Here is a 13,108-nt window from a genome sequence, read left to right as displayed (position 1 = left end):
TAAAATTTGTGTACAAAATTCTCTCATATACCACAGACATCTGACCACATGATTAGAAATCACATAAATTACTCACAACTTCCTCAGCAACATTAATTCACCCATGTAACAAACTTGCACATGCACCCCCATGAATCCAAAATAAAAGTTGAGAGAAAAAAAATTACTCACAATTTAATATCTGTTAGAACATTTTCTGACTGTGCTGATCCAAGGAAGCAAGCTGGGATGTTGGACATTCTATAAGAAGAAAAACGAATATTCTGGCACCATGTACACACTACACATATCAATTTCATTCTTAAGTGAGAAAGAATAAAGAAATATAATAATGTATATTCCTGTTCTTTGCAATTTTCTTTTTTGTCACTTACTAACTTGATAAGCAAATTCCTTCAAGGGCCTTATCAGAATGCAAGTTTTTTTTGTTTTTTTTTTATTATTATACTTCAGGTTTTAGGGTACATGTGCACAATGTGCAGGTTTGTTACATATGTATCCATGTGCCATGTTGGTTTGCTGCACCCATTAACTCGTCATTTAGCATTAGGTTTTTAAGGTGGGTCTTTGAAAGAGACTGCAAGCTCAGGGCAGCAGGGGATGCCGGGGGGTAAAGGAATAGGTTGCTAGAACCTATTCCCTCTATCTAACTGTATGTTTGTACTCATTAACCAACAGTAGGGTAACTATAGTTAACAACAATAATACTGTGTATTTCAAAATAACTCAAAGAAAAGATTAGAAATGTTCCCAGCACAAAGAAATGATAAATGTTCAATTTGATGAACAAATGCCCTGATTTGATCAAGTGTATTTGATATGAGTGTATCAAAATACTACAGTACCCCATGAATATGTAAAGATATTACGTATCAATTGAAGAACAGATTGCAAGCTCAGGTTGAAGAAGCTGAAAAGTTTTTCATAGATAAAAAATATACTTCCATGTATACACTTCTTATCAAGCTAAAAAGCAAGGGTAAAAGAAAGAGAAAAGAATTTTGAGATATTCAATGTAAACCAGCTAAAGTTATAATGTTTTTTAAAAAAATTTTATGAAGGCCACCTAGTAGCTTTGAATTATAGAGAACATAAGAAAGAAGACAAGCTCTTCCACTAAAGGGTCATTTATTACCAATAAAGATAAAGCAATATCTGCAGAAATGCGTTATTGTGAACTAGATTTCAACATGCATGATAGATCAGATGTTTCACCCACAGAAGAAAAAAAGAGGGTGATGTTGTGGCAATGATAACATGACTCACTTAAGGTGTAGCACTTGGTCTTCCATCAGAGAAATAAGGGGAGAGATGACAAGGCCAATCTTGCCTACATAAACAGGTGGATACTGGAAGCACAAACTCTTTCCATATCCTTGAAATGAAAAAAATATGATCATAGAAATAAAAATAAACCTTGGATGCTTTCATTTCTTTTTACAATGTACTTATACAGATGAATGGTCAATACTAGCATGCTATCTTACGAAAAGCTAATTGATACATAAATCTGAGCATCTGTTCTTCGTTCACTCTCTTCTATATTTTACATCATTTGTAGTTGTATTTGTATTTTGAGAGTTTAATGAAAGATTAAGCATTTCAAACTCTTTGTTTTATTTTTTTAAAGGATTAGGTTATTTGCTTAAGTACAACTTACCAGTTGCCATGACAGCAACATTATCTCTTCTTTCTTCCAATACTGAATGAATCACTTTCCACTGAACACTTGAAGGTGAAAAGCAAAAAGCTATTTTGTTTTATTAATAAGAAACCCAAGGTACAAAATTAAAATCCATTCAATTTTTCATTTCCTCTTATAGAATTTACTTTCGAACTTCATACATAAATGCACAAACCTGGAACTTTAAAAAAAACGCCATTTGACCAACCTCCCATTCAAGCTAATTAACAATTACCATTTGGTATATGTATTAAATTTCACTACATACATCTAAAGCAAAAAACAGATTCTAAGCTTCATACTAGATATCCAAAAGAATCAATACTTTAAAATAATAAGAGAAATGCTCAGGGACAAGGACTGACTGAAAAGGGAAATAAGGGAACTCTGTGAGGTGATGATAATAATATCTATTAATAAGAATTTGGGTTACATGGGTATGCACATGTATACTTAAAATTTGCAAATGTACACTTAAAGTTTTATATTTCCTTATGTGCAAATTTTACACCAAAGAAAAAACTGTAAGTAAATATTTAACTCATTAATAATTTACATGCTGAAATACTTAGGTGGAAGTGTAATGGTGTCCTCAATTGACCCTGAGATGCATTTTAAAACTGGAATGAATGAATGGATGGATAGAGAGATATGAATGGATGGATATGTGATAAAGCAAGTATAGTAATGATAGTTGAATTTAGGTGGGGGGAATACAGACATGCACAGAAAAAAGTTCTTTCAACTTTACTACATCTTAGAAAATTTTCTTAATAAAATATCACGGGAAAAATCAATTGGAGAGGTGGTCTTCTGGCATGCTGTTATTGACCTATTCTTAACTAAGTGCTGGCTACAGGGTGCCCAGTTTATGAAAATTCATTGATCTCTACACCATGTGCACTTTTCTGTATGTAAGACATAAATAAAAAATGTTTAAGATCAAAAGAAAAAAGGAAAGAAATACTTCAGTGGATTATATTTTAAATTCTCAGAATAGGAAAAATCCAGTCTAGATTTTCACATGCTTATTAGTTTTATTCACATTTACTTGTTCATCTCATTCTTATTCATCTCATTTAATCCTTACAAAAATGTGTCTGTTAGATGTAAACATATTTTGAGTACATTAAAATAGATAAGATTATCACTATTCCTCAAATTGTTGTATTAAGAACTTCTAGTACATCTGCATGTTCTGAGTAATATCCACAAAACAGGCACATAGACACTCGTTTAATGAAAAACAAGTCAGTATTAAATTAACATTTATTTATAAGTATCTTTAAATTAGTTTCTACTCAGAACCGCTCAGTTAAAGGAAAACTATTTTTCCTCACTTATAAAAACAATTCGCAGAAATGAATTTTATATAAATATCACTTTGAAATAATTTTGTAGTCACACAGAAAATACAGTGTGGCATGTATAACTATAGTGAAGTTGTGCTGTTGCTGTTAAGCAGACAGGTTATTTGCCTTTTCCCTTGTATTAAAGAGAATACTAAATATGTGATTTGATTAACTGAGATTATACTCACGGTTTAAAACTGGAATGGCCAAAGTACATCTTGAGGCAAGTAACTTGCTCTTCATTGGGTGCTGGCAACAAAGAGTCTTGAAATAAAATAAAATGGGCATTTATGTTCAAATAGAAAAACACCACATAGAGGGAGAAAACAGTTCATTTCATTGGCTTCTTTGAAAGAATACAGTGATAGCTACCATGGGTTAATGTTTTCTATTTTTTAATTCCAATACAAATTGGTCTTCTGGGTACCATCTGTGACACTTGGATTACTTTTAAGTATTAGAATTTTGTTGTGATTCACACTTTGCCAGGACTATTAAAAAAAACTGATGTTTTAGAATCAGGAATACTTCTAAAGGCTAACATTTAGAACAAACCACGGCAAGCAATATACCAATCCAAATGTTATAATATAACCAACCTTCAATTAATGGTAATCAGAAATTACATTAGTGCTGCACTAAAAAAGTCCACAGATAAAATAAAATCTTCGTTTTAGTTATCTAAAGCTAAATATAGTTACACCTAAATTTAGTTACCAAAATCTCGTTTAGTTTAGTTACCTAAATCTAATTTAGTTAGGAAAAGTTAGTTACCTACATCTTTGGTCAAAATTCTAACTGCACAGCACAATGAAGTTATGCTAGCTCTACCCAAGTCACTTTCCCTGTCCACAGTGAGCTTGAAAGATTCCCGAGTGGCCAAGAAAAGGCAAAACAAAGAATCAAGATAATTTACCACTAAACAATGAAAGTTCATTATTAGAGTTCTCAGCTTTAATAATTCTAAATGAGAACTATAATGATTTGGAGAAATCACATCTGTATTTAATACAAAAAAACAAAGGGAAAGATATTTTTATCATCATAATGCTACTATTACTCTATTTTTCTAAGTAGAAAGATTGTGCTTTATGGAGACAAAAGCACTAAGGAGACAAAAGCTTATAAGGATCCAATAACTAACTACATGCCACAAAGTCCCTGACCTCCAAACCATCCAAAACTGGATCCTAAGTTAAAGTCAGTGGTAGGTATCACAGGTGAGTCATTTCAAACATACTTTAGTGCTTACCCTTATCATCATCTTCTTCCTCTTCATTAGCTTCATTTTCATCATCATATTCTTCTTCTTCTTTAGTAGGAAGACCCAGATTTCTTTCCATTTCTAAGCATTTAGAATGTGTTGGTTCTACCGTGCCACTATTGAGATTTTCTAAAGACTGAAAGTTTAAAAGAAATTTTAAAAGCAAAACCACTGACAGTGTCGTATCTTTTTCACCAAACACAAAAGGACTATTATTAACAGGGCCTACAATTTTGTTGAAAGCTGGCAGATGTGCAAGCCATACTACAAAAGAACATGTGTGCTCCAGTTTAAATATGTGCTCATGAATGGTTTCTAAGGCGCAAGGCCAAAGATGGAACATTTCCAGCATAAACAAGGCTCATTAATAGCATATAATAAACTGCCCCTGGGGAAAGCTATCATAAATTTTAAATTTGGATAATTTAAAACATTTTTTCTTTATTGCGCTTCAATATTTTCGATTCTCAAGTAGTAAACGTGGATTTTAATGTTATTTTTGTAACAAGTTCCTCTATATCATGTCAGTCGCACTCTTTTTGAATAAGGCTGAAACTATGAGCAAACAATAAATGTGTTTTGGAATTGTCAAAACAACAAAAGATTCAAATCATTTTAGAAAAGGAATTTTACAAACGTGAAATAAAGTTATTTGTTTTTATTTTGGCTTGACAGCATCTTGACATTCTCCCCTAAATAGATTATCTATTTCAAGAATATTTCAAAATTGTTTCATCTATAACATTTTTTAACTATGAAGAGACAGGAAGACTTTATTAAACTACAGTTTTTACTTTCTCTTTTTATTAAACCTTTTATTTAATCTTTTCATTTTGAAGGTTTTTTTTAAAAAAAAAAAAAGTATGTTCATTACAAGCCTGAAGGCAGAAAAAAGAAGTGTTTCTGTTTCTGTTTGTTTTATTTTATTCAAGTCCACAAACATACTTAGAATGCATTTTTAAAATAGAGTTCTCTAATATGGGCATCCAGGTTGCCTTCTAAGAGATTTAATGTATACATTTGTAGACATCCACAAGTTTCCTATAAATGTACTATTACAACAGTACTTCTCAGAGAAATGGATAATTAATAACAAAATACAATTCAGTATTTATGTTCTAGTTTTACTGTTAGCTAATATTTATTAAACACTTACTAAATGTCAGGCTCTATACTAAGCTCTTCTCAAGCAATACCTTAAATAATAATTATAACTGTTAACTGAGTATCAAAGATGCTAAGAAACTTCCCCAAAGTCACACAGATACTAACTGGAAAAGGTGGGATTCAAACCTCCATCTGAATTCACAATCTACTTTTTTTTTTTTAATTTTTTAATTGAGACAGGGTCTCACTCTGTCACCCAGGCTGGAGTGCAGTGGCATGGTCATGGCTGACTGCAGCCTCAACCTCCCCAGGCTCCCCAGGTGATCCTCCCACCTCAGCCTCCCAAGTAGCTGGGACTACAGGTGCATGCCACCACACCCAGCCAATTCCTGTATTTTTCTGGAGAGACAGGGTTTTGCCATGTTGCCCAGGTTGGTCTTAAACTCCTGGAATGAAGTGATCCTCCTGCCTCGGCCTCCCAAAGTGCTGAGATTACATGAGTGAGCCACCATGCCTGGCCCTAGAATATACACTCTTACTCACTACTCATTACTTGGCCTCAAAACTAAAAAAGTCAGGAAATTAATCTCATTTCATAAAAATAAAAAAATTTCATCAACCTAAAGATTAAGAATAAAAAAATGCATAATGGTGAACTTCTGTGTTTTTCTTCATTTTTTACTTAATTTAGCTACATTGGCTTTTCTCATTATACATCTTTGGTTAATAACACCTGACAAAGAAATTAGAGTTAAAGGAATAGAAAATATATAAATTATAAACTAGTATTTTCAATCTCAATAATAAATGAGTAAAACTGAACCATTTAATCCATTCGAAAATTATATAATATAAAATATCCATAGTAAATAATACCAAAGAAAGATGATTATTGAATGTATAAAAACAAAACTTCCAAATAAAAATGGATACACATGAATTGGAAGAAAGGAAACTCAATTTCAATACTGGAGAGCCAAATCACTACCCATATTCCAGGAAAAAATTACAAGAAAGTAACACAAGAAGAAACATAGGGCTGGATGCGGCGGCTCACACCTGCAATCCCCAGCACACTGGGAGGCTGAGGACAGTGGATCACTTGAGCCCAGGAGTTTAAGACCATCCTGGGCAACATGGTGAAACCCCATCTCTACAAAAAATACAAAAATATGCCGGGTATGGTGGCGCACACCTGTAATCCCAGCTACTCGGGAGGCTCATGCAGGAGGATCACTTGAGCCCCAGATGTGAAGGTCGCAGTGAGTCAAGATGACACCACTACACCCCAGCCTGGGTGACAGAGTGAGACCCTGTTTCAAAAAAAAAGGAACAAAGAAAGTACATTTAAAATTAGTATATTACCTCTAACCCATTATTCATAGACTACATAAAAGAAACATGAATTGGAAAATGTGAAATCTAATGTTATATAATTAGTAGCAATTTCATTGTGGTGGAAGCTGGTTTAGAATTAGTTAATATTTTACTTAATTCAACGTCCTTTGGAAAGAACTTGAAGTAATGTTTTTATAATTGTAAACATACCTTAAGCATCTCCATTTCTAAATCTTCATCGCTCTCAATTACATAGGACGTATCGTTTTCATTATTATTGGGAGATAAATGCTTTAAAAAAAAGTATTAAGCATTAATTTCCAATATAATTGACTTCATATCCTCTTTTCGCAGAACAAAGCTCCTATATACTAGATATCTTTAGACAACTTCCTCTTCCCTAATGGATATATAATATATATTTACATATTTATATGATAGATAAAAAAAGGAGAGAGAGAAGAATGAACAAAGAAACAAAGAACCAAAGAGAAAGAAAGAAATACAGTTACGAATACAAAGTTAGATAAAGAGACAAAATAAAATCTCTGCTCTAAACAAGAATACAAAATGACAAGTTCAACTCAGGTTAAACAATGTCAAACTGTGTCTCCCAAACTTTTTGAATATAAGAACTCTTCACAATGTTGAAAAATGCCGTATGAAGAACAATAGTTGTTCCTTGACATCCACTGATTTAAAAAAAAATTGCAAAAAACTACTATGATTGTAATATCTTTAAATAAATCAGTATTTTACAAATAGCATTCTCTATATAATTGAAAAATAGTGTCAGAGATGTTATTTATTCAGTCTATTGCCAATGTTTGGGTATGAGGAAACTTTTCAATAATTTGGCAATCTCCAGGAACCAAGTGTCCAACGAGATGGGATCCTCCACAAAAATCCATAGAAAGAAAACATTCAAAAAATGCCAAATATTTAAACAGAAAGTAGGAAAAGGAAGTACAGCCTTAATTAACCTGCAAAATTTAAGCAATAAAAAAAATTGAAAATAAGCTTTTTACTAGGAAAAAAGTTCTTTTTTAAGAAAACAAGTTCTTTTGCTTCTTAAAGAGTAAAGAAAACAATACTAATAATTGGTACCCAATAAAAAAATGGCAATAATTGGTGTAAAAGATGTCAGTCAAATAATGAAATCCAAGGCCAGGTGCAGTGGCTCACACCTGTAATCCCAGCACTTTGGGAGGCCAAGGCGGGTGGATTACTTGAGGTAAGGAGTTCGAGACCAGCAAGGACAACATGGTGAAACCCTGTCTCTACTAAAACTATAAAAATTAGCCGGGCATGGTGGTGCACGCCCATAATCCCAGCTACGCCAGAGGCTTATACAGGTCGCCGAAGGCTTATGCAGGAGGATCACTTGAGCCCAGGAGGTGAAGGTTGCAGTGAGCCAAGATGGAGCAACTGCACTCCAGCCTGGGTGATAGAGTGAGACCCTGTCTCAAAATAAAAAATAAGAAGGAACAAGGAAAGCACATTTAAAATTAGTATATTACCTCTAACCCATTATTCATAGACTACATAAAAGAAACATGAATTGGAAAATGTGAAATCTAATGTTACATAATTAGTAGCAATTTCATTGTGGTGGAACCTGGTTTAGAATTAGTTAATATTTTACTTAATTCAACGTCCTTTGGAAAGAACTTGAAGTAATGTTTTTATAATTGTAAACATACCTTAAGCATCTCCATTTCTAAATCTTCATCGCTCTCAATTACATAGGACGTATCGTTTTCATTATTATTGGGAGATAAATGCTTTAAAAAAAGTATTAAGCATTAATTTCCAATATAATTGACTTCATATCCTCTTTTCTGCAGAACAAAACTCCTATATATTAGATATCTTTAGACAACTTCCTCTTCCCTAATGGATATATAATATATATTTACATATTTATATGATAGATAAAAAAGGGAGAGAGAGAAGAATGAACAAAGAAACAAAGAACCAAAGAGAAAGAAAGAAATAGGAATACAAAGTTAGATAAAGAGACAAAATATAATCCCTGCTCTAAACAAGAATACAAAATGACAAGTTCAACTCAGGTTAAACAATGTCAAACTGTGTCTCCCAAACTTTTTGAGTATAAGAACTCTTCACAATGTTGAAAAATGCCCTACAAAGAACAATAGTTGCTCCTTGACATCCACTGATTTAAAAAAGATTGCAAAAAACTACTATGATTGTAATATCTTTAAATAAATCAGTATTTTACAAATAGCATTCTCTACATAATTGAAAAAGTTTCAGAGATGTTATTTATTCAGTCTATTGCCAATGTTTGGGTATGAGGAAACTTTTCAATAATTTGGCAATCTCCAGGAACCAAGTGTCCAACGAGATGGGATCCTCCACAAAAATCCATAAAAAGAAAACCCTCAAAAATGCCAAATATTTAAACAGGAAGTAGGAAAAAGAAGTACAGCCTTAATTAACCTGCAAAATTTAAGCAATAAAAAAAAATTGAAAATAAGCTTTTTACTAGGAAAAAAAGTTATTTTATTTTTTAAAAGTTCTTTTACTTCTTATTTAACGAATAAAGAAAACAATACTAATAATTAGTACCCAATAAAAAATGGCAATAATTGGTGTAAAAGATGTCAGTCAAATCACGAAATCCAAGGCCAGGTGCAGTGGCTCACACCTGTAATCCCAGCACTTTGGGAGGCCAAGGCAGGCGGATCCCTTGAGGTCAGGAGTTCGAGATCAGCATGGCCGACATGGTGAAACCCCGTCTCTACTAAAAATACAAAAATTAGCCAGGTGTGGTGGCGGGCACCTGTAATCCCAGCGACTCAGGAGGCTGAGGTAGGAGAATCCCTTGAACCGGGGAGGCAGAGGTTGCAGTGAGCCAAGACTGCGCCACTGCACTCCAGCTTGGGTAACAGAGATAGATTCCATCTCAAAAAAAAAAAAAAAAGAAAAAAAAAAAAATCACGAGGTCAGGAGATCAAGACCATCTTGGCTAACACAGTGAAACCCCGTCTCTACTAAAAAATACAAAAAATTAGCCAGGCGTGGTGGCGGCTGCCTGTAGTCCCAGCTACTTGGGAGGCTGAGGCAGGAGAATGGCGTGAACCCGGGAGGCGGAGCTTGCAGTGAGCCGAGATCGTGCCACTGCACTCCAGCCTGGGCAACAGAGCAAGACTCTGTCTCAAAAAAAAAGAAAAAAAAAAAATGATGAAATCCTGATAATCCTATAATATTATATGAAACATATCACCTAAAGTGTATACCTAATAAGAAATTCCTAGAAAATCAAAGGGAAATGCAGATGTTAGCAAAAACTGATATTTCCCAGAAGGGGAACATCCTTTATGAATGGTTGGTATGAGAATATTTTGAAAACCATTTTAAAATGAAATGCATGTATATACTGATAGAAGTGATTACTAATAGTTACCAAAATATAGAGAATTGCTCAAATGCTAAAATTATTGTTGCCATTAGAAAAGTGATGGGGATATAACTCTAATTAAATGGTCAAATCTAATTTTTTTAAAAAACTTATTTATCGTGAAATAAAATATAAAATTTCAGAGAACATAGGCATCTTAAGTAATTTTGTAAACTAATGCAAAACAAATGAGAAATCAATAAATTAATTTAATGAAGAAATTAAAGAAAAAATCTGACTCTGAGATGACAATAAAACTATAGTGTCAAGCAAAAGCATCAGGAGTTTATTAGAAACCCTCTCACATGAGCAAGTGAAGAAATTCTGGGCCATGCACAGTGACTCACACCTATAATTCTAACACTTTGGGAGGTGGATCACTTGAGTCCAGGAGTTGGAGACCAGTCTGGGCAAGAGAGTGAAACCCCATCTCTATAAAAAATACAAAACTTAGCTGAGTGTAGTGGTGCAGGCCTGTGGTCCCAGCTACTAGGGAGGCTGAGGTGAGAGGATCGCTTAAGCCCAGGAGTTGAAGGCTGCAAAGAGCCAAGATCACACCTCTGCACTCCAGCTGGGGTGACAGAGCAAGACCCTGTCTCAAAAGAAAAAAGAAAAAAATTCTGTATAAAGAAATAAAATACACCCCCAGAAATCAAAGTCAGAAGAGTAAACACTAGTAGATATGAAGAGAATCCACAAAAGCAGAGATATCTATTATGAAAAAAGCATACGAAATTATAAAATAGCAAACAAATGTCTGCTGACACTATAAAATCTTTCCACTACACAATGCTGCATATCATACTAAGTCAGGAACAGCAAACTACGGCTCACAAGCCAAATGTGGCCTACTATCTGTTTTTGTAGATAAAGTTTTATTGAAACACAGACAGGCACATTTGTTTACATTTGTCTGTGGCTGCTTTCACACTACAACAGCAGAACTGAGTAACTGCAACAGAGACTGTATGACCCACAAAGCCTAAAATATTTACTATCTGCCCCTTTACAGAAATAAAGTCAGCCAGACCCTACGAATAACTAAAAATGTGCTTCCTCTTTAATTAGTACCTCAGTGGATTTATACGCAATATCACTAAGATACTCTTCTTGAGCCTGCTGTTCCAAAATTTGGAGTTCATGTTCTGTAATATCTAACGACATCAAACAAGCTCTTTCCGTATTCTCTTTCAATTTATTGTCTTCTACTCCATCTTCAAATCCATCTTCTTTTCGTTCCACTTTATTTCCAAGTACATCTTCTCCATCATGTTTAGCTAAATGATCAAGTGTTGGGTCCCACGTTTCATCTTCAACGTTAATTAAAACTTTATGTTCTCTAATTTGTTTCTGTTGTACTCCCCCAGTAGTTGAATCTTCAAAAGATAATAAGTTTAAGTTATTGCTGGGCCTCAGTTCAGTCTCAAGGTTAGTAGACCCAATTATCATCTTCCTCAGTGAATACAGATTTTCTGAAATATCCTTTAGTAAGATAGAAACCCTAAAAAAAAATTAAGAAAGATTAATTCAACTTTAATTGCATTAACTACAAGGACAAATTGTGAAGCTTTTTAATAAGTAAAAGCTTTCTAAGCTGACCTTCACTTAAAAGATCAATAGTATTAAGGCTGTTCTTCATTCCCTAATGCCCATATATAATTACAGCTTGCAGGCTACTCTCTAGCATCAAGGCACTTCTGCACCAACAGTGGACTTGCATGTTTACTAAGAGTCAGTAGTGCTTGGTCCCAAATTTGTTTATGCCAACTATATGTTTTTTGTTGATTAATTTAATTAAATGTAAAGTAAGTTGATGATACATGACCACCAAAAAAAAAACACCCTATTTCACTAAATTCTAAGTTGAATACATGGAAAGATTTTGTAAATTTCTTTTTTGTTTAAAAAAAAAGGTGTTTGATAAACTGTGATAAAAGAACCCTAAAAGTCTCAAGGAAAATTATAATGCCTAGGACTCTGCACTCAGATTGCTTCAAGTGTCTTAATTTTTCACTGTCTTAAAGAATTGGAAATTGTAGATGGTACATTATAGGTGTGGTTTAAACAAGAAACACTATGCAGAATTCCAAAGAGCTGGCCTGTATGTAATGAAAAAGCCTTGACATACACAAAAAGATTGGAACAAACAAACATTAACTTAAAAGAAAATTTGGGGCGGGTGCAGTGGCTCACGCCTGTAATCCCAGCACTTTGGGAGGCTAAGGCGGGTGAATCACTTGAGGTCAGGAGTTCGAGACCAGTCTGGCCAACATGGCAAAACCATATCTCTACTAAAAATACAAAAATTAGCTGGACGTGGTGGCACGCGCCTGTAATCTCAGCTACTCAGGAGGCTGAGGCAGGAGAATCACTTGAATCCCATAGGTGGAGGTCCCAGTGAGCTGAGATCGTGCCATTGCACTCCAGCCGGGGTGACAAGAGCAATACTCCATCTCGAAAAAAAAAAAGAAAGAAAATTTTGATGATACCGTTTTGCCTAATTTTTTCACTTCACTGATCAATTACTAGTCCCAACTGCAACAAGTAAGAGTGTCTGTGCTCTAATTTGAAAATGATGCTATTTTGCATCTCCAAAAATCTCGAAACTCTACATTTTTGGAACAGAAAAAAATCAATTTCCCATCAGTAGGCAAATATAACAAGTGAGAAAATACGGATAAGATGCATATAAATAAATATGAGCTGAATTTCTTAGCTCCTTAATTGCAGTTGCTAATGTATAACATTTTAACTAAGTAAGTTTAAACGACTATATTATAACCCAACCTAGTTAGTTGGAATGGAAAACCACTACTAGAGTGTAAAATGAGGCACAATATCTCGTCTGTTTGTTGTAGAGCTTATTAAAGTACTTCAAAAAAGCAGAAATTAGTAAAAGTGAAGGGAGTATGATAGGCAAGGACATGTTTTACTTT

The 13,108-nt window shown here is 33.9% G+C and overlaps 1 protein-coding gene across 5 annotated transcripts in view; it reads right to left on the bottom strand.

Moving 5' to 3' along the window:
* The window catches only part of WRN (WRN RecQ like helicase), a 146,724-nt gene that overhangs the window by 87,391 nt on the left and 46,225 nt on the right, over window positions 1-13,108 (bottom strand). For all 5 annotated transcript variants that reach the window (XM_055295908.2, XM_063610892.1, XM_063610894.1 and 2 more), the window contains 8 exons: window positions 11,244-11,673; window positions 8,449-8,529; window positions 6,956-7,036; window positions 4,289-4,436; window positions 3,225-3,300; window positions 1,661-1,728; window positions 1,267-1,375; window positions 172-240 (listed from right to left, as the gene is read on the bottom strand). In XM_055295908.2, coding sequence (XP_055151883.2) covers window positions 172-240; window positions 1,267-1,375; window positions 1,661-1,728; window positions 3,225-3,300; window positions 4,289-4,436; window positions 6,956-7,036; window positions 8,449-8,529; window positions 11,244-11,673 — 1,062 coding nt within the window. The remainder of the gene's footprint in view (window positions 1-171; window positions 241-1,266; window positions 1,376-1,660; window positions 1,729-3,224; window positions 3,301-4,288; window positions 4,437-6,955; window positions 7,037-8,448; window positions 8,530-11,243; window positions 11,674-13,108) is intronic.

Source organism: Symphalangus syndactylus, chromosome 10 (genome assembly GCF_028878055.3).
Source record: "Symphalangus syndactylus isolate Jambi chromosome 10, NHGRI_mSymSyn1-v2.1_pri, whole genome shotgun sequence".
Lineage (NCBI taxonomy): Eukaryota > Metazoa > Chordata > Mammalia > Primates > Hylobatidae > Symphalangus > Symphalangus syndactylus.
This window is presented reverse-complemented; position numbering and strand designations above follow the sequence as displayed.